At 34.4% G+C, this 22,761-nt stretch overlaps 2 protein-coding genes across 8 annotated transcripts in view; both read right to left on the bottom strand.

Annotated features, from left to right (window-relative positions):
- Nucleotides 1–1,303: 1,303 nt before the first annotated feature.
- On the bottom strand, nucleotides 1,304–4,020 carry LOC138191227 (uncharacterized). 2 transcript variants are annotated; one of them, XR_011177586.1, is made up of 3 exons: nucleotides 3,008–4,020; nucleotides 2,370–2,465; nucleotides 1,304–2,304 (listed from the first exon to the last, which is right to left on the bottom strand). XR_011177586.1 is itself a non-coding variant. In XM_069137629.1 (3 exons), the coding sequence occupies exons 1-2, from the start codon at nucleotides 3,935–3,937 to the stop codon at nucleotides 2,469–2,471; spliced, it is 903 nt and encodes a 300-aa protein (XP_068993730.1). In that variant the 5' UTR covers nucleotides 3,938–4,020; the 3' UTR covers nucleotides 1,304–2,304; nucleotides 2,370–2,468. The 2 variants fall into 2 exon arrangements, 1 of the variants encoding a protein (XP_068993730.1); XM_069137629.1 differs by having other exon boundaries at nucleotides 2,370–2,507; nucleotides 3,074–4,020.
- Nucleotides 4,021–10,830: 6,810 nt separating this feature from the next.
- Nucleotides 10,831–22,761, bottom strand: part of Alk (Anaplastic lymphoma kinase) — a 44,299-nt gene continuing 32,368 nt past the window's right edge. For 4 of the 6 annotated variants that reach the window (XM_069137661.1, XM_069137663.1, XM_069137660.1 and 1 more), the window contains one exon: nucleotides 10,831–22,108. In XM_069137661.1, the coding sequence (XP_068993762.1) occupies nucleotides 22,061–22,108 (48 nt within the window). In that variant the 3' untranslated portion in view covers nucleotides 10,831–22,060. The remainder of the gene's footprint in view (nucleotides 22,109–22,761) is intronic. The other 2 variants (XR_011177594.1, XR_011177595.1) reach the window with 2 other exon arrangements.

Here is a 22,761-nt window from a genome sequence, read left to right as displayed (position 1 = left end):
CTTTGCTGTGAGGTTAATAAAACAACTGGAAATTATCTTCACGTAAGTGGAGCCATAGAAATATTTCGGTTCGTGCTAAAAAAAAAAATAATTGCACAATTAGCGCACGCTAAGTGTGCGTGCACTATTGCAGAGAAATTCGAAAAAATGGTTCAGAGAAATGCAAAAAAAAGAAAAAAAAGATAGCTGATCTATGTGTTATTATTAGGGCTTTGCGGTTAAACGATTATAATCACAAAATCCTATCCAATACACAAACGTTTCAAAGTGTAGTGATTTCGTCAAATTCAATGACTGATTTCTCGTTGATTATTACCACACTTAACCTTTTCACATACACATTTTTCCTTACATGCAATTGACTCGAAATTTTGCATTCATGGGCTTTGACGATCGTTGATTACGATTCTGAACTCGAAATTCGAAAATTCAAAATGGCAGTTCCGATATGGCAGGCAAACAAATAATTCATTGGTGTGTATTAAGTTCCAGCGTGAATTAAAGGGTTAAGAACGCTTTTAGAAGAAATCGTTCTTGTGAGACTAAAATAAACGCAGTCAAGAACTGCGATAGATTTATTTCGATAGTGTTTTAGAGACTCCCGGTGAGACCCTGGGAGAGCAATACGAACTCACTTATCGACTTGAATTATGTAACTCCCCTTAGACAATACGTTGAAAAGTTTGACGGATTGGATCACCGTGATTGGATTATGTTGTGAAATGATGAATCACCGTATCATTGAGCATAAAAAGACCGATGGGATATTTTTGTTGCAAAGAATATGATTGCGATTAAAAATGATTGATTAGTAACAAATGTTTACGCAATTCTAACAAGGAAACGTTTTCAGATGTCCCCCTCCGATTTCGATGAAACTCTGGTATGTTATAGAGGGTCAAAATCGATGACATACGTATTTTTTTTTTATCGGCCCAAACTCATTTTAAAGAGGTGAAACACCCCTCCAAAGTCGACCACCTCCCAAGATGATTTTTCTGTTTTGCGTACAAGGAGAGGATTTTGATAACTAATAATGATAGTAATAAATACCTTGTCAAAAGTGATGAAAAACACACTTCGAATAATCTCAAGAACTCTTTATTTTAGGGGTTAACTTGTATATACAAAGTTCATTTTTTACATTAGAAACAAGATGTTCATCAGAGCTCGATGAATCCAACAGCACTGTGAAGAGCATGCAAGAATACAGAATACGTGCTTTCGATTTTATCCCAAAAACTGAATTCTTATCGACTTTTTTCCCAATATTGCGGATTTTGTCTAGTATTTAGCCATGAATAATTGAATAACATAGTTTGAAGCTCGCATTCATTCTGGCATCGCTCTCTTATCATTTTACTGTTTTATCATTTTTTTCAAGTAACGTAAATATTTTTTATTTCAAGCAGACTATCAACTACTCGAAAATTCGATGTGTGTCATATGTAAACAAGTCATATCTCTACTTGAATTAATTCTATGGCACAGATATTTGAGGAGTAAGGGCTGGGAAAAAGATAAACAAAAAACAAGTAGTGATTATTAGCCATTTTGCATTGAAAAAATGAATAAAGAAATTTTTTTTTGTTACTTTGATTCATACACTAAATACACCTGTAAATGGTTTTGTAAATAAATTACGTTTTTATACAATACAAAATTGTTGAATATGCACATGATTCTACTTCCTCTACCGTGGCCACACCCTTTAAACAAAAACAAGTTCCAAGTTTATCTATAAATCGCTTTATGGATGATAGTCGGTACAATAATGATATTCATCAAAAAAATGCTGTAGGCAAAGTGATTTTTTACACCAAGAACATCTGATTACTGTGACATTCGTGCAACCTCCGATTTCACAATTCGGATGAGATGACTGTCCAAATGCAAAATCAACGGGTTTATCAAATTCATCAGGTTTCTTTGCAATGAACCCGCTTTTATGCCACGCATAACGAAAAAAATTATGATATCGCGGAGATGACAGTTGGTTGTGAACTGAACACTGTAATTTTATTATATTATTCCTTAAATGTAAATTTAAATCATAATCAAGAAGAACTACGGTGTCTGAAAAATGACGAATATAATTTTTCCATATACGGAAGCCGAGAAAATCGAGAGGTTGAATTTTTCCAGTGGTTCCTTTCGGTATCAATAAAGTCGTCAACTTTTTGTCTGGGGGTGTTGTCTCTTGCACAACTCTAGAACAATGCCCACTCCAAGAATCAATTAGAAGTAGACTCTTCGGTCCCACTTTTGGGATAAACACTTCTTCTAACCACATCTTGAAATGCTCTGTAATGAATCATTGTGATTAATGCCGTTTGAATATATGCAGCGCGAAACAAGAATTATTATACCTGAAGTAAGTTTTCCTGATTTGGAAGCTGTGATGAAAACATTTGGCGGTCTGAATAAATGTTGTTCAACTATAGGTCCGAACGTTCCGGATGGTTCTTTTAAAACAATAAATAAAGGAGATAATAATTTTCCGTCCGCTGAAATTGTAGGCTGTATAGTATAACTGTGCGTTGTTGAAGATATAAATTTGATAAACTGGTAAATTCGAAAAATTAACGGCGGAGCCAGGAATCGAACCTGGTATCTAGCGATGCTTGACCGGAGCCTTACTCCACTAGACCACCTAGCCGCCCTGACTCTGATGTCGTTAATTCCTCTCATCACCAATTAGTTCAAATTTTTTTTCTTGTGCTTTTGTATGTGTGAATAAAAAGTGTTCTTCCTTTTAAGCAACAGCTGTAAGAATGTATGTAAGGAATGTTTACAATTTGGAGTCTTACGCTTCTGATGGGAAGCCCGTAAGACAGTCAAAGACCGTCTAATAATTGAAATGCGGATATGCATTATCATTAATTACGAGAAAATTCATTGTTGAAGATATAAATTTGATAAACTGGTAAATTCGAAAAACGGAAACTGTCTTACGGGCTTCCAATCAGAAGCGTAAGATTCCAAATTGTAAACATTCCTTACATACATTCTTACAGCTGTTGCTTAAGAGGAAGAACACTTTCTATTCATAACTGTGCGTTGTTGAAGTTACTGATTGTACTATGCACGACACTTGTTTAGTTCCTTCTTCCGTTAACGTTCGTCCAGAATGAATCTTTATTTGGAAACCACTCTGATCAGAATTATATATATTTTGTCCATATCCATATTCGCAAATATAAGGTTCAACTCTTTTCAAAAATTCTTTAGCACTCTTGTGTAAATATTCACTATTTTCCACTGATTTTCGCGTGACGAATTTATTGATTTTTCTGCTAGTAATGCGATGGATCTTCTTAAAGTGAAGTAACCACGTTGGCGATGCTTTAAATCGAAAATCCTTATGACTGATAACTCCTTGGGCCTGTAAAGCCCATCTTCGCAGATCCGTATCATGAACAATCAAGCCTGCGTCAATGGCATTTTTCATATTCTGCAATGTATACTCTGATATGCGAGCCAATTTTTCCACGTATGTCCCTCCCTGGTTGATTTGGTGTGCCCAACGACGCAATTGTCGTACTGATTTGACTTTTTTATATCTATGACGAACCGTATCAATTGAGCGATTTTTTTTCGTCTTTGCACTTCTCCAATATTCAACAGTTCTTCTTTTATAATCGAAACTTAAAGGTTCGTCATCTTCGGAATAGCTATCTTCAGGTTCTTCGGAAGGCACCTGAAAATCTGCATCTTCCACTGCGAACGTTTCAAGATTTTTGTAGGGCTCTTCAAAGTCAAGAGAATTTTCCTCAATCGTTTCCACACTATTATATTCTGTCAGGCTTTGTAATAAAATGTTTTCGAAGTTCGATACTATTTCACGTTCGTCATTTGTTAACGGGGACTCGGGTATATTCGTTACTTCAAATGCTGCCCACGGAAGTTTAATAACGTTTATTGGATTCACTTTCATTGTAAACGTGAGAAGAAATTCAATAACTGCTCGAAGTTCTGTTATTAACGTATTAACAAGCACTGAACGGTCTCACGACTTTTCATATTGAAAATATCCGAAAGATACGCGTAATCGTTAAAAAAAATATCTGTGCCATAGAATTAATTCAAGTAAAGATATGACTTGTTTACATATGACACACGTCGAATTTTCGAGTAGTTGATAGTCTGCTTGAAATGAAAAATATTTACGTTTCTTGAAAAAAAATGATAAAACAGTAAAATGATAAGAGAGCGATGCCAGAATGAATGCGAGCCTCAAACAATGTTATTCAATGATTCACGGCTAAATACTAGACATAATCCGCAATATTGGGAAAAAAGTCGATAAGAATTCAGTTTTTGGGAAAAAATCGAAAGCACGTATTCTGTATTCTTGCATGCTCTTCACAGTGCTGTTGGATTCATTGAGCTCTGATGAACATCTTGTTTCTAATGTAAAAAATGAACTTTGTATATACAAGTTAACCCCTAAAATAAAGAGTTCTTGAGATTATTCGAAGTGTGTTTTTCATCACTTTTGACAAGGTATTTATTACTATCATTATTAGTTATCAAAATCCCCTCCTTGTACGCAAAACAGAAAAATCATCTTGGGAGGTGGTCAACTTTGGAGGGGTGTTTCACCCCTTTAAAATGAGTTTGGGCTGATAAAAAAAAATACGTATGTCATCGATTTTGACCCTCTATAACATGCCAGAGTTTCATCGAAATCGGAGGGGGACACCTGAAAACGTTTCCTTGTAAGGTATTTTATTGACCACCGTTTGGTGATTGCTGTATTTTCAGAATCGATGTCAGATTGATATAAATACATCGTGAATGAAAATTATTCACTTACAATTTTTGTACGTTTTTTCCCGTTCCGATAAGAATATTATGTAGATTTGGAAAGATGAACTATTTTAAAAAACCGATACATGCAATATGTTTTTTACAAATGTGAACGATAAGAAGTATTAAATATAGGTTTTTACGGATATGATTTTATGAAACCAATTTCAGAAAAACGTTCTGTGAAAATGTCATAAACAAGGTCTTTAATACGCCGAACATTTGTCAGAATGTAACATTACTCAAATATCTTGCTTTTCAGTCAACCAAATCGTAGTTTCCGTAAGTTATCCACTTTGAGAATGATCTCCATGTTGGCTGCATATTAAATGGCCCAGCATAAATCTGGAGTTCATAATACGAGGATTCGTGAGGGGTATCAGTTCCACACATAGCTTTAATACAAATTTAGTAGAAATATTTTCATTTTAGTTACTTGGAATCTTCTCAAGCTGGCTGGAGACGAAACAATGTTTGTTCAACCAAATTTAGCTAGAGTCCATTCCAGAATCTTCTCTATCTATAAACTCGATGTAATTATTTTCTTTTCTGTTTCAAACGTGAATCCATAAGTCTATTTTCAGTTCAACGTTTACTCGGTAAAATCTGCCTAGGCAACCGAATTACTTGATGCTTCTATAGCTTTAAACAACACAACAGCATGCTCGAGTTTCTGAAAGCTGAAGTAAACATTTAAAAACTATTTTCAACTTTTATAAATTATGCTCTCGCAGTATTCTCATTTTGGCATTTATTTCAAAGAGGAATCAGCTGCAGGATTTTCCTCGATCACGCATTCCTCAACTCCTAATTGTTTTCATTCTGCAAGATGCGTATTCGCGCAATTAGTCAAATGTTATACATACACTGAAAAAGATGATATAGTCAAAACAACTATAAGATATATAGTTGAAATATAGTTTCACTCACTATATAACATCTAATAATTGAATGCATGTATCAACTTCAAGAATGTATTTAATGAAATGTAGCATTTGGTGTGATTGTCATGAAAATAATGCATAGTTGCATTAACATGTAATATATAATTTACCATATAATTTCACACGCAACGACAGCGTTATACAAACGAGTTATGCGATTAAATAAAAATAGTCGTTATAATTATGAAAAATATATACGTCTCCTTTTCATACACGGAAACAAAAAAATCGAAAAAATCAACCAAATCGATTCATTAAAAAATTGTCGTTTCAATCATCATATTGTGAAAATAAATACACCGTAGTCAACGTAATGATTTCTGTCAAGTTGAATCGACCAAACGAGTTGTTTGAACTGGGCGGTTGATGTGATAAAAAATTTGATAGTTCTGAATAATATTTAGCTGCACCAATGCGAACGATTCGCTTGAACAACGATGTATGGACCTGCGGTTGAGTGCGTGAAAATTGTTTCGACTAAATATTTTGATATCGTTAAAGAACATACACGGAGGGAAAGGATCATTCGAGTCAAATGATATTCGTTTGACTCATTTGAATGCTACAGTCAAATGCAGCGAACGTAATACTTACTTAATTCAACAAAATACTTTTGTCAGGGGAAATACTTGTGAAAACTTTATCTAGAATTGAATCAAGGCTTTTGAATGATCATGCTATTACTTTGTTCAAGATAACACAACAGCGTGAGTTTCTTGCGACAATGTTAATTTTGTATTAAGAAAATGTGTGATTGGAATGATAAAAATTTTATTGAACGCACCTCAATCGTTTTGTTTTAAAAATATGTAATTGCTATTTCAGAACAAATTGAGCTTGTTGATATTAATGTTTTGTTGAGTCGAGAGTTCAATGGTTGAAGCAGGCAACAACATTTGTTATTACAAAAAAATTTTTGCCTTAACTAAACATTACAGCTGTTCAAGCGCACAAAATGTATTATCCGAATGATATCATTTATCATTATGCTGAATTAAAATTTTGCGAAAATTACCCGATATTTAATGCGTAAAAAACCTCAAGACTTGTTATGCATGTAGACAAATAAGTTGAACATATATCAATCGTCATCTTCGACGATACGTAACTTAATATCATGCTTTCTCCGGTCATAATACGCCTATAAACATCTAAATATTATGTTATCCGTATCTTAGTTTCTATCTGACTACCCGGTTTTATAACTATCTCTGAAGCTTCTTCCGTAGCGAGAAAGTTCACCGCCTAGTGGCCGTTTATAGTACTAGCATACTGATGTTTACGATGAATATATTTTCTACTTGTTTTAAAGCATGTGGTGTTTTTTTTTCTACCTTTTCAACAAATTAGTGCAATTGATTCAAACAATTACGCCAAACAATCTCCGGTTAGATTAACAAATTATGGCACTCGATCGATGTAAATGATTTGTTGGCTAGAGTCAAGTGTTTATTTATTTGAAGTACCCAACTGTTTCTGTCAACGGACAACGACTTGGAGGATCAATATATAAACTTCAAATAAAGCGATATGTAGTTGACTCAATTTCGGTAACACATTAAAAGGTTCACTCTAATCAATACTTCACTCGATCGCGACAAGAAAGGCTTTTGTTGAATCAAGGAATTCACTTGACTAAATCATTTTGGCAAACCAACTAAATCGCAATTGTGGAATCGAAGTCATCGCATTTGCAACAAATAAGGGACAGTAGATTAAAGTAAATAGACTACAACAAACTCCATTTTGTTGGTTCAAGAATTTCTTTCCCTCCGCGTACTGCTTCTAACACGAAGATGAAACAGAAACAGAACACGAATTATTGCACTCACGGTAGTAAAAATCAAACTTCTGTGATTCGCGAGCGTTCTTATAAAAAATCTGCAGTGCTTTGAGGACACTTCTGGTCATTGTCACTTTATTTTATAATGCATGTGGAACTGCATTATCAGTGATACGTGTGCCGTAATAATTACTGAAATAAGTTACATCTTACATTTTCTTCTCTACTTTAAGCATTTTAAGCATTTCTCTCAATATTGTAATTTCATAAGCGAGTCGGTAAATGTAGGGCACTGCTGTTACTTTCGCGCTACTGACGTTCAACTTGCTTCGAAAAAATACTCGTGGTGGGCTGCGTCATTGACTAAGAATTGCTAAAGACATCCAGTCGTGGATATTCTTTTGAAACAAGCGAAGGGCTCAGGGTTGACGGCAACGCTCTACGTTTATCGACTCGCTTATGAAAATCCAATGTTAATCGTGTCGGTAACAGTAGGAAATTTCCGTACCAAAAATCCCCACTTAGCTGGTTGGCTTTAACAATCTTTAGTTAACGGCTGGGTTTAGCAATCGTTAGCAAAAGACTGATTGCACGCAGAACAATAGCGGAAAACTTGTATATTGTTTTGCACCTAAAACAAGTTAGCCGGAAGAGAAAGGCATTAATAAATATTATTGTACACCTATGTAAATACGCTATACATTTTGTTCATGTCAGAGATAGTTTACTTCCGAGTAATGGGTGAAAAATCTAAAAGCGTTCTCAGGAAAAGCATAATCATTATGTCGAACCTATATAAAAACCTTCAGAAAAAAGTATCGACGCGCGGCCTCAACGTTAATGTGTTTTAGCTTTACAAAATATAAAAATATGGGCGAAGAGAAAGAAAGGTTTTAAAATAGTTGAGACTATAAATATGAGATGACCTGCAGCGCTCCCGTCTTGGAATGTATACCTCGTCTTTGTGCGAGCACGTACATACATGAAATACATGTGTTATACGTTTTGGCGCAAGCCCAAAAGATGTCAAATATTGTTCCTGGGAGTCATTGAACTTTGATGCTGTAATGTTATAGCTGCAGTGTAATATTTGTGAAAAATGATCAACGTCGTATAATGACGCGATCCTACTATTTATTCCTACCAAGTTCAAAGAACATCACTTGAATTAGAAAACCTTAAAGATCGCATTTGCGGGGTGGTAGACGTCTCCGGAACCGGACAGACCGCCTTGCAAGAGGCGTGAAATCAAACGATATCGGCCGGATGTTGACCACACATCATCTGCTGGCATTCCATGTAGCGCAGGATTTCTGGAAGAAGCGTGCATGAGACGATGATCTGATTTTCAAGATTTCGCGGAAAGAGAGTATCTCAGATATATTCATGAAATACGCCGAACTCCGCATTTGTCTCTATTGTGAGTTCATACGAACAGTTATTTTCTAATAATTTTTTTTTTTTCAATGTATGAGAAAGTATTTCAGACGATTTCGAACAACTTAGGAATATGAATCGCCATATGTGTACCACGTAGTAAATACGAAACTGAAATAATAAATTTGAGAATTTGCCTGTAAATATTTCAGTTCATGTAGAAACTCGAATGGATACACTGTTGAAAAAATTTAACTAAACATAATGACCCAGCAGATCCACTTTACATTTATGGTATTTGTTATATTTCTGGTAGTGAATATGACACAAATTTTTGTCATTTCAACATTTGAATTGTTATATCAACATTTAATTTGTAATTTTTACTTCTTCTTTCTTTCAGTGAGTCATACATTAAAATATGGTTAAATCACCCCAAAAATATTCGTGTACCTGCTGGCAAATTTTTTTTCTAACCGTGTATAACTTTTGGTAATGACTATTCGCAAATTTTACAGAAGTTTTCGCAAAACTTGACTTCAGCACACATTCCAAGGAATTTACAAGTCAATCTTTCTGAGAAAAATTTTTCCTCCAGGGCGTCATGTAACATGTAGAACAAAAATTACTTACCCGGTCTGAAATTTGTAGGTTTTCACATCGCCGTTGTCGCCAAGGACGGCTTTTGTATAAAAATACGAGTAATTAGGCATCTTTATGTTAATTTACCAAATTATTTCAGGCCCCGCAAATTATAATACAATCCTTGATGGTTGATCACAAACAATAAACATTATCTTATATTTTTATGTAAAAATCTGCCCAATGTGTGTAATTGAAAAGTTTAAAACCGCGCAGAGACGGACGCATGAATTCTGGGGGTCTCTTTCTGTACTGCCAGCAAGTGGACAGAACGCGTACGTGTGTCGTACCTACACAGGCTTATAAGTTCATACACATGTATATATTATGTTCATATACACATTCAACAGAGACATGCTAGGTTCATAAGTGAAAAGGAACGATATTTTGACTGTGGTAAGTAAGCCTGTTGTACTCTCACCTTGAGCTGTACAGAAATATTTTCACGAGTCATTGCATATATCGAATATTTTTTTTTTAAAGAAGATTCCGAAGCGGAAAATTTTTTTCTACAAAGTTTTCGTAGTTTTAGTAGTGAACATTACGTAGAGCACGTGGTCGATGACTGATGCTACGGGATTAGTAATTTTAATACTGCAATTGCATATTGGAATTTGCATCCTTACATAAAAAATGCGTCCAAACATATGTTGATGTCAGAAATTCACTTATCCACAATTTTTTTCCATGAAAACTCGTTTGTTTCTTGATGCAAAAGTCAGTGCACATCGAAGCATGTTCGGACATATGTTGTATAGAAAGTGCATATGAACGCATATAAAATACGAGCGTTCTGCATACATACGTCGTTTATTATACTATATAACTATAGAATTTTCGTTCATATTTACGTATATGTCACATACGTTTCATCATGACATATTTACCACCAGCCATTAAGTTTTTAATCCGGGCGCCCGAAACGACGCTAATTCAAAGATTTTTCAATTAATTGATACATCTAACACCGTTTTATACGCACAATGTTCAGTCGTCATACTTTTTTGTCGCAGATATGATTCGCAATTAACATAATTGGATGAGAAAATAGATTGACATGTTTATTTTATTCTAATATAAAAAATATATAACGCTGGAAAAAGTCGTATATATCGTATAAAATAAACGTGAATATTCATTTTTGAACCTATAATCATAGTTACGTTGAGAAAATAGTTTCCTCGGCAATAATGATGTCATGGATGTTGAAATTGTATAGTTATTGCGATCTTTTTGAGTCGTTCGTTTTGAGGTTATTTTCGATAAAACTGAAGTAAGCGGTTCTTGTATAAGATTTTATTTTATCCAACATGTATAATAATCTTATGATCTACTACCACAAAACATTCAAACATATATGGATATACGAAATCAACGGTAAAACAGTTTTAAATATTCATATAAACGTATATGATAATAATACTTAATAAATAGCTGCACATAATAATTATCAGTTAATGCCAATTATAGATATATGTATTAACAGTCAATAAATTTTTCAAAAAAAAAAATACACTGTTAAATATGATGTTTCTTATAGACTTATATTTAAACATAAATAACAAATATTTGACACATCAGTTTATCATTCGTTTAGTATGATTGTAACATTTCTTTCTTTTTTTGGCACGTAAGATAATTTGGCTTTTTTCTCAAATAATATATAGGTTCATCATACACATCACATTGTGCTCTTCAGCAACTTAATTTAATATCGTTCTTATCTTCTCTTACATGCTGAATGTTTCAGTTATTGAATAATATGTACAAATTACAAACGGAGAGAAAGTAATCTACTGGCAGATTTGCAGCATCAAATCATCAATATTTACAATTATTATATACTATATATATATATATATATATATATATATACATTATACATTACACAGGGTGGAGTACTTAAAGTGTTACAAAGCAATAGTGCTCAAACTGTTGGTGATAATCCAAAAAAGTTTTAGTTACAAGTTGTATTTTTCAAAGAAGACGTCATTCGTGACCGTTGTAATTTATTTTCCCATTGTAATTTTGAAATTCATGTATAATTTATTCTATTCATCATATAGTGAACTATACTATACATACACTATAATAAATTAGGCGTGAATTTCAGACGTAACGCTTTATAATTTAACACATGATCATTTTCAGTAAACGATTTAAAAACCACAGTTTGGGTCAACCGACAGAAGAACCACGAAACGATGATCCTGGACTTGTGAGCCTTTGTTTATTTTCCGATAAAAAGATCATCTAACTTCAGCCAACATTTATGGTGTAATTTGGGCGTATGCAGTAAATTCTTTCTTTCTATCGTCAGGCGTGGCAGGTGCTTCCGCCATTACGCGCTCTTTCACAAAACCCCGTAAAAAGTAAGCTAGTGGTGTTAGATCTAGCAAAAGAGGTCGTCAAACTGGAGGACTGGCTCATCCTATCCACTTCTCGCCAAAAATCTCACTCGTCATCACACTATGCGTCACTAGAATGCCTTGTATTATACGTCACTAAACTCGTCCTATTGTCAGCGTCAGTAATGATGTCATGAAGAAAAAAGTACATCGTTCAATTCAAAAAAATGGAGTTGACTAACTTGGACGTTGCTTTGGCCTCTCCAGCGAAAAAAGTTACAATGTTTCTATATAGCGTCTTTATCGAGCAATACAACTTTTATCTGAAACTTTTTCAGATATTACCAATAGCTTGAGTGCTATTTCTTTGTAACATTTCAAATGCCCCACCCTGTATAATATTATAATAGACTTTTTGTTCAAATTTATTCTACAGGGGTTCATATGCTTTTATAATAACTGTTGAGCACATCTACAATCCGCTTGATTCTGAAAGGATAAATAGTTTACGAGTGTTTTCTTCATAAAAAAATAATACCTTTGAAACGACATCTTATAAACTTACTATGTGATGCTGTATAGCGAAGTTTGGACATGCCTCAACTCCGTCTTGAGAATTTGAGATCTTGTGAAATTTGTAACTATCTTAACTATGTATTTCGACGTCCATATTTAAATGTTAATCAACCATACCTATAAGATCTCTAAAAAATTCTCTTAGCGCTGGCTACAAACATTAATCCGACGAAATTGTTCACTTTGTTGTCATAAAATTAAGCTATATTCTTAGGTGTTACAATATGTTTTTCGCGAGCATTTATGTGATGAATAATTACAATTAATACTATGCCATCACCAGCACAAAATTTTTCATGGCATTTTTGCATTGACATAACAAGTTAAAATTATTGGATTTTTATTCAATTGGTTACTTGCCAAGGATCACCGTCGTGTATACCATATAGTGTATAACATGGCCTGATACTCGTTTCAAGAAAACATGCCGTCGTTGATTCCATAAGTGAGCCGAAAAAAATGCTGGAAAATCAGATGTCATTGATACCATAATGACTTTCAATCTCTAACTGTAGGGATACGTGTGTGAAGAGGAGGCAAATATCGTGTTTTCGTCAAGTGTCCTTGAGACAATGCTTTGCGACTAACTGTAGAATCTGAAATGTTAGACACCACTGTTTGCACGAGCTAAATTCCAGGATCCTCTAGATTGTTAATAATACTCTATTGCTGTCCTGCTAAATTTTCCATACTCGTAGTTAATAACAGAAATATGCAGACTTAGGTTCATCGTCATACAGGCCATTTGGGAAAAATTCGGGCTTTAGTAAAATAGTTCCACACGTGATATGCGCTGGTTATATTATGCTGTAATAATTTACTAGACTGATTGTTGGTGCCAATTTCTCTGCCTTTAGTAAAGCAATCCCGGTTCTGAGCACAGATTCTTATACAGTTACCGAGATTTGGGTTCGACATAAAAATTTTTCCAGAATTTATAAGGGTGGAGGATATCCTCACTCTCATTGACTTCATCGATCATTAGATAATTTCGTTACATCAAGTTACTGGCAATTTGCTATGCCTTACCATAATTCTAACCCTAATTGGGCAAAATCTTGGCATTGCGGTGTGCCGTATTATGGTTTCAGCCCCTCTCGGGCTACATCCCGTAAGTTCGACGATTCCAGAAGGTTGTTTCATCGTGAGTCAAGTTCGAGAAAGTTCTTCCATCAGTACTGACCTCCTCCGATGACCAGCAGTTCTCGGAATCGACTGGTCAAAGGGATTCAATGTGACATAGAGTTTTGGAATCATCTAATAGTTTTCGACGCGACATTGAATTCTGGAAGGTTCTAAAATTACTCCACGGTTTTTGGTGTAACGTTGAGTTCAAGAACGTTCCGAAGGCGGTTTCCAGTAGTTTCTAAAAAATCAAGACTTCCAAAAAAATTTCTCAAACGACAGATGGTAACTTGTGTATGCTGGGGGAGACATGATATTATAAAGGCATAGAAATTTATGCCAAGACGTCAATCTTGAATCTATTCTACGCTAACGAAGAGAATTCAGACACAATAATAACTCTGAGACTTAATCACCTTGTTCTTATAAAATATTAAGAAAGTACAAAACCTGATTCAATTGAAACTGGAACTGAACCACTTAACAACAAAGTTGAAACGTTGAAATTTATGAAAGAACCTCAACTCTATACGAAAAAAATAAGTTATGAAGTTTAAAAGTAGCGTGAAGATAAATAACCGTAATAACAGACTAAAAAAAAAGAATAGAAAAAACCGTGAAATCATATTAATTTCGAGCTTGAACGAAAAAGTAACAGTTTTTACAAAAAATTACCTTATTCGTGCAATAAGAGAGGTATAAAATTACCTCCTTATTAGTGTTCTCAGTTCGTCGATAATACAAATATATGTCAAGTGACGGAAGAATATTCTCGAAACTGACTCACGGTGGAAGAACCTTCTAAAATCGATGATCTTAGTGTTTGCGCTTGGTAAGCTCGATGAGGTACGCATCGCGGTAATATGCAGTTTCTCGATTTTTCTCGATAGCGTAGGTATGTTGCACATGCAGTTTTGTGACTTTGCCAACGAGAATTGAAAACATGGTAAGGCAGAGTGTAACTCCCACTGATTGTGCCTGATGAAACTTAAAACTGAGGTAAGGCAGAGAAAATTGCCGGTGAGGTAGAGCAACGAAATAATCCGATGATCGATAAAGTCAATTATAGTGGGGATATCTCCTACTCTCGAACATTCGCGAAAGTGGTTTGTGCCTTCGCTAAGTGCCGGTAACTGTATCGGTATATAGGAATCTGTATCCAGAACCGGCATTACTTTAGTATTTTCCTCTCAAGGACACTCAAGTGCCGAGACTATTTGAAACATAAAACTGTCCGAAACATTTTTACACGAGCGTTTCTACAATTGAAGATTTCCATGCTCTCATATTCTCGATTACATTTACAAGGCGACTGATGGTAAGCTCTGTTTTTCGGTTACGGCACCGTGGCTTCTTGACAACGTCACTTGCGGTGACTGGCTCGAATATGGAATGTTTCAGAAAAAATCTTTGATACAGAGAGTATGGAAAACTTTGAAGGGTCCTTATTCTAAAATTTTATCACGTGTATTTCATGCTTGTGTCACAGTTAAGCATTCCTTATCCCTTAGGCGAGGTAACCGCCCTCATTTCTTTCCCCGAGACCGCGCCTGATTTTTTAACAGCTCATAAAATAGGCTGAACATCAGTTCGTTATACGTTTTGTTACTTACTCGTTCCACTATTTTGTGATCGAGGATATGTCGCACGGAAAATGGATGTAAGAATATTGTTCAACCCAAAAACATTGAGTTTTATCTCCTGAATCACCGTGCCAACACAATAAAAATTCAGTGACAGGTCTCAGTTTATCCTAAATTAAACCCGTACCACAGCGATACGAGTTTTAATCATTAATTGTCACTTTACCGAATAATGATTCAATGATGAATCGTATTGTTATGAGTTTGAAAAAGTAACGTAACCTGCATGGTTGGACGATACGCTTTTGCTAATGTATATACTAAAATAAATAAATAAAAATAATCTATAAAATACTTTCACTACTATACATATGAAAATAGAATCCATAAATGTAGAGTTGTGTGCAAATTTCCTAGAGTTGATGATCAGATGATGAAAAACAGTTTTGAGAAGATCAAAACTTAGGTATATATTGATCAAATTGTATACTATTAACTGATTTTCTGCAGAGTCGTATTCAAATTTTGCGTTTGAGAATCATTACAGCTTGTGTTTATGTCATACTAATTGCACCGTCATTACAAACAAGGGTTCATTTTTTTCGAGTATTCCACTGTCAAATCAATATCCAATATCTCTAAGACTGTTGAATTCAGTACAATGTTTCAAGTAAAAGTTGTCCTGTTTTCTGAAGCAAATAGTTACAGCACGTTCAATAAGAGATCTTTCTCTTACTACACAGAATATTGTGACTTCAACATTTATCTAGTAGACAAGTTACAGGTAGCTTGATTTTGAAAAAATAAGAGCGACAACCCTTTTTTCGCAGTAGTCGATTTTATAATATTCCAATAAAACTTGCAATTGACTTTGAGACCAATGCACCAGAATTTTTTTTTTAATTTATAATTTCTATGTATACAATCATTACAATTTTAACTCGAAGCATTTTTTTATGCATTCAAAACCAAGCATTGCGAACGGTTTTTGAGCCTTACAACTGTGTGTATATTTTCTAATCATACTAAAACAAATTTAGCACATTTACCAAGAAAAGTGAAAAACTGTTATTTGAGACAATACTAAAACACCCACATACCTTCAGATTCAAAATTTGTACATATATGTGTTTTTTTGGTTGAAAAACATTTCTGTTTATAAGCATGAAAGTCTGCTCGCACGACGAAATACCACGGTTTCAGGCGATGTAAAATCTGAGACATTGTTGTGCGTCACCTGCACCCTCAGGTAATATACAGTCTGACGATTTTTTTTAGACGCGTGCAGCACTATGGATCACAAGAAAATGACGTTGTATCAGAAACAAGATTAGGTGCTGGAAACGTTCTTGACGTGAAAAGTCATTATAATGACGAGAATGATGAGACCAACGTTATGTGTTTGAAACGGAAAATCCAAAATTACATTCATCCCTGGTGCTATTAGTAGGCATAAAGCGTGAAACATAACAGTTCCGCGAATTTATGGTCTCGGAGAGTGAGTAAAAGTCCCGAAAGCCGTGGAGTTTATCGTATACTTCACATTCTTTTTCATTTATGACGGATCACGAATATACACATTCATTTAGTAAGAAATATAATAAGAAAATATACACAAACCAAATGAATATCAGCAGTTATGAAATTTAAAAATATTGTGTGTATCATATCGCGCATCAATGAAACTTACAGTGCTGAAAAGGATGCTATAAACAGTATCGACTAACCGAGTGAAATGTTACTTACTTTGACTATTCTTGAAGTCTATAAGTATCACTGACTTGAAGACGCTGCAGGATGCGCAATTCTGCACTCCATGATACCGAACATGAACATCTGAAGAAAGTCTTTTTTGCCCAACATTGATGCTAAAAAAGTCCACATTCCTGTCACTAAATTACCACTAAGCGCAAAAATACACTCCCTGCCGTTATTCTCGAACGAATGAAAAAGTGTTTGGATATTTTTGTTAGACATTGTATTCAGAATCACGCTATCCGCGGAATCTTCACGTCAGAGATGCTTAAGCTCACAATCAGATAACATCTAAAATATTAAATGACATTCTGCTCGATCAGTTAAGACTGATTATAAAAAAAAAAACACAAGTGATGCGTAACCACGAACAAACCGTTTACATACATGCATAATATAAATGTCAATTAAGCATATTCGATATTGAAAATTTCCTATCGGCCTTTCATAGAATATGAAGTATTTAGTCAATGTCAATGATGCGTTAAAATAATGGAATACTCAAACATTCATAAACGTAACACTGTACCTATTAATCCAATTTGAGGAACTATTTCGTGAATATCTGTAGCGTAAACTTGCAAAAAACACAAGTATGAGTATTTTTAGTCATATTGAGCACCAAAAATCTAAACTTAATAAGCACTTGAATTAATAATGCAGTAGGTGCCACTGCCATAAATTGAGCACCACAAGAAGAATGGATCTAAAATATACTACAGTACTGTCATGCGAGGCTGCGCTTTTCTGTTGATGAGGGAATCACCTTAAGTGACTTTGGGATAGTGAACTAAGGTATTCGCAAGGAAATTTCAGATTTAAATACCCTGTCAGCTTCGCGTGTTTTTGATAAACATTCAGTGCATACGTAGAAATATAGTTCACGTAACAGTTGCAGCATAATGAAAACTGTTAGTTGCATCACTTTGCAAGACTCCAGAAGCTCACGCAATCTTCAATGCAAACGAAGTTGTCTTGACAATATATGGGGGGTATTCCATACCAAATAAAGGAAATTTGAACAGATGTTTTGTGAAACTTTTTTAAGTGATAGCACAATTCCTAGATTCCCTAACATGTTTTTGTACCATTTTCTTATGGAATTAGTTTAACTTACAAATATTTAAACCTTTAGAAAGTTCCCCCTTTCTGAATATTTAAAAAAGATCTCAATACCTCATTTTTTGCTCTGATCATTTTAAAATTGGATCCATCATGAAAAAGACTTTCGTCTTTTTTTATACTTTGCGAAAAATTTTGGATTTATAAAAATCAATGCTTGACGAAATTTCGAAAAATTCCTGATTCTGTTAAAAGACGTCACAATTGTGTGGACTGATTTAGTTTCCTATCTTTCATCATGTTTCTAATGGATTTTATTGTTTATAAACAAAGTTAACATCTTATGGATGGATTTGATTATTTATTTTTCTATTTTTACAAGGATTTCGGTAATTCCCATCGATAAAATCTATTTCTGATTATAAGTCTCCAAAATTTGTAAAAAATTCGGAAAAATAAAATTCACCTTCAGCATAATCGTATCGGTTGTAACTTACTTTTCATAAAGTGTAAAATGTTTCATACTTTTTATGATATTTCTCAAAGGTTAAACATTGATTTTTGTCAGCGAAAATTTAATTCAAATGCTCTCTAAAATAAAAAAAACGTTTTATCATGAGACCAAGCTTAAAACGATCGAAACAAAAATCACGCGTTGGAATAATTGTTCAAAATCTTACAATTTGGCACTTTGAAAAGTTTTGAATATTTGTAACTTGAAAGAATCAGAATAAATCGAATGGGGGTCTTAGGGATGTGATTATGACCTGAAAATGTTTCAAAAAAATCTAAAATAGTGAGAATCTGAATTGGTTGATTTGACACGAAACGCCTTACTGGTATATAAGATATATACATATTTTGGTATAAAAACTACTAAAAAATCTATGATTGTGTTGAATGATATGAGAAAAGTTTTATTGATAATTTTTCAAAATACCGAACACCCCTACCAGCGATTGCGAAATCTATTAAACCGTCTATTTTCCAGTATATTTAAATATTAATATATACGGGACTGTCCAACCTAATTAGACCACCTCGCAACTTATAGATTAATCAGCTCCGAATTATGCTCACACGATATTTTTCTTGCATTGAGATTGAATTCAACACAACTCACGCCATGTACAAGTTGCTTAACTTTCAACAATCTTATACTCAATGTTTTTAATCAAAGCCAAAAATCGAAACAACAGTTGGTAAACTGCTAGATTAGAAGTACAAAATTTTTTTCTAATTCACACTATCAAAATTTTCCGAAAAAATATCTTGTGCTTGAGTCGTTACTAACAAGACTTGAATCAGAAGTGATAATTACTTGAAAGAAATGCTCTTTTTATAAAAATGCGTACGAGTTTTAAAATTTTTTTAAATGTTTCTCGTGCATCAAATATTTTCCAGGCTGACGCATATACAATATATACAATATTATAAATATTGTTGATCCGCGTTTCAAGGACGATTGATTTGAAAAATTTGGAAAAAAAAACCTAGACAAGCTTTCCAGATCGTCAAAATCCAGAAACGAAAACAAAAATTACTGTCAAGAATTCCAAAATAAAAGGTAGTTTTATTCAATAGCACAGGCCCCTATAATTCTATCGTAATGAAGTGAGCTTTTGTTCAGGAAGCCAAAAAAAATTAGCGTAACGTCTGGTGACCAAGTCTGGTGAGTACAGTTGTTTCAAATGAAGTGAGATATATTCAAATCTTACCTGTAAAGGGCATAGCCGAAAAAGTAGGTAAAAGGTCTGTATCTAATAATCTATTTTCAGACTTTAACAAAAGTTAATTGGCTCTTATGACGTGCATTTCTCTAATGCGCGTAGTTGTTTTTTCAAGATTCGACACGTGGAATGACATTTTGTAAAAATGTTTATTCATTTGTCTCAGACATTCTTACCGTGTTATTATATATTGCAAGCGTCCCGTAAAAATTTTAGTCTCATGATTTTGAAAAAAATATCACATAGAAATGGGTAAAAAAGATTATAACTTTGGATCTACACCCCGAAATGAGATAAATCTTGTAATGGCTGGTTCCGTATTATTTTATACGTTAAAAAAATTTTGCTTATTTTGCAAAATCAGATTACGATAATATATTCAAAACTGTGTGACATTCTAAATGATTAATTGAATATATAAAAGGAAAATTATTTTTGTTCAAATTATTACGAAAAACAATCACTTGTCAGAGTATCAAATTTAACGATTACGTTTAATTCGAATATTACGTGGTGAATCTCGGAAAAAGCTAAACAGATGGATTATTCTATGAAAAATATACAACTGGGCAAAAAAATGGATGAAAATTTAAAATAACGAATAGAATAAAATAGGAAATTGTACATAATAATCACACATCTTACTGGTGCCTATGTCTTTTACCTTCTTTATATTCAGGTATACCCTCTGTTTGGTATTTTTTACTTAATGCTTTGAATAAGTTTACAAAATTATGGAATTTCGACTGAAGTTTCTGTATTATTTTGATTTTCATTGAGAGGTAGTATATTTAATCTCTATATTTGATCAAAATTTCTGCTCTTGACATGATCAAGAAACGACTTTTTTCAAATTCAGTTTCAAATGGCTGCATTTTTTCCGTGTACTTCAATCCAAGGACAACTAAAAGACACCAAAAACTGTGAAAACTTGAAATTGAAGTATACATTTTTCACTGAAGTATCCCCGGTTTCTTTCAAGTGTTTTTGTAAAAAAATTTTCACTTTGCACTGAATTGTATCCTTGAAGGACAAAATAACGTTCATCAGGCGGAGCGCCCCCGTATATAAATTCCGTTATAAATTGCCAGACTTAAGAATGTTGCATTTTGAGGAAACACGATTGTATATATACATATATACACCATTTCACTAAACTAATTATAATTAAATATCAACGACGGCGATCGAACATTATATTTTATTTTAACGCGAGCATGTTTTAAGCGTTTTTCCATGCGTGTTTTTCGTACACATAGTACCCGTTTCTATGATGGTCGAGTGAGTCTGCGAACGCGCATGCGCGAAGTACTGAAAAGACCACTTTTAACCTTTTATTTCACCACCTTTTTTTTGTAGTTTTTTATTTATGAAACTACTTTTTTGGTAACAACTACCGAGTTTTTTGGTTCCACATGGTCCCCAAAATATTTCTAAGTCTAAAAAAAAGATGAAATTTATTTATTTATATGTTGCAAAAATATCACATGTGTACAAATTGTCGAAATTCATACTTTTCCACGGAAAAAAGCGTTTTCTGCCAATCTACACTGAAAATCCAAATGCCAATTTGTACACAAACTTAATACGGACCAAAAAAAATTACAGAATTTTTTTGAAATTTTTCTTCTTTTTTTTTTGTCCACTATATTGGATCCGCCATTTTGAATTTTCGAATTTCGAATTCAAGATTCGTAATCAGCGACCCCAAAAGCCCGTGAATGGAATATTTCGAGTGAATCGCATGTAAGGGAAAATTTAGGTATGCATGAAAGGGTTGTCTTGAGAGTTAAATGTTTTTTTCCTGTACTGCGCACATGCGCTGTCACGAACAAATCTGACATTACGCAACCCTAACCTCAATTTCGTGCTTCGTGAAAAAACGCATAACATACTCTTATTATAGAAAGAATCGTGTGCGACAAAGAGGCACGGCCTTCTCGCCTCGCATATGTGTCAGTGGCTCACCTACGACTCATATTGCAAACTTACGCTGCCCCGAAAAAACCGGGTTTGCCTCTTTGTTACACAATACACTATTCCTTAAAGTTAATTCTCCGTAGCTACCACTAATTGCTTCTGCTTCTTGGCACTTTGTCTCTTTACTTCAGTTGCGTACAAAATGAAATAAGATATGGAAATGTAATATTTTACCTGTATAAATGTCTCATGCGCTTAACTAGCCTTTTCGAAGGCAGAGCAAGAATTACTCGACCGTCAGTAGAGACATATATCCAAATCCTGGCATGGAAGTTGATCTCTTTAGAAGATTGACGGCTAAGTTAGAGTCTGAGTAGCGTTGTCAGCCGCCATTAATTGAATCTCAGCAGGAGCACCCCTCTTCTCTCGGCAACTCGTGACCCACAGAATCCTTGGGAACATTCAAAAATATTTTATGCGTATCACTGAATTAACCCTTTCGGTCACATATTTTCCACTCAACGTTTTCGCCTGACTTTTGTTACTCGGGAGTTTTTGGGGTTGCTGATCAGTAATCTGAAGTTAGAATTTAATCATTTCTAAATCCAAGATGGCAGATCCAATACGGCGGATTTAAAGTCGACAAAACTATAAAAATTCGATGACTCTAGCCAACGAAGATAGAGTCCCATAAAAGCGTACGGCTTGCAGGCTATTTGAAGCAAGAAAAGTTGGGGTGCCGGACGAGCTATCACCCCAACAGTTAATTGTGTGGCTCACGTATAGCGCTCCATACTAATGCGTACAGTGTCGGTGTGTTGGCTCCGACGGGCGAGTTGGGATGATCGTGCTCTCTACTGTTGACCGACGGTAGAGCCATCTTACGGAGTTACGAGTCGCGGAAAGTTTTGCTTCAAGCGGCCCATAAGCCGTACGCTTCTATGGGACTCTATCTTCGTTGCTCTAGCAGAGACTTGTTATTTGTGGGGTTTACGAAGTCATACGAAGTAACAAAGGCCATTTGAAGTTGTAAATAAATTGTGATGAGGTTAGGACATGGAAATTTTTGAGGTGGGAAGCTGTGACTGAAACTGTTAAAATGCA

The sequence above is a fragment of the Neodiprion pinetum genome, chromosome 7 (genome assembly GCF_021155775.2).
Source record: "Neodiprion pinetum isolate iyNeoPine1 chromosome 7, iyNeoPine1.2, whole genome shotgun sequence".
Lineage (NCBI taxonomy): Eukaryota > Metazoa > Arthropoda > Insecta > Hymenoptera > Diprionidae > Neodiprion > Neodiprion pinetum.
This window is presented reverse-complemented; position numbering and strand designations above follow the sequence as displayed.

What these genes read in the sequence shown, in the direction of transcription:
- LOC138191227 (XM_069137629.1), bottom strand. Translation starts at nt 3,937, where the DNA reads ATGAAAGTGAATCCAATAAACGTTATTAAACTTCCGTGGGCAGCATTT. An exon ending in TGTCGTGCATAGTACAATCA is followed by an intron (nt 2,508 to 3,073) that starts GTAACTTCAACA and finishes CTACAATTTCAG; the next exon opens with CGGACGGAAAATTATTATCT.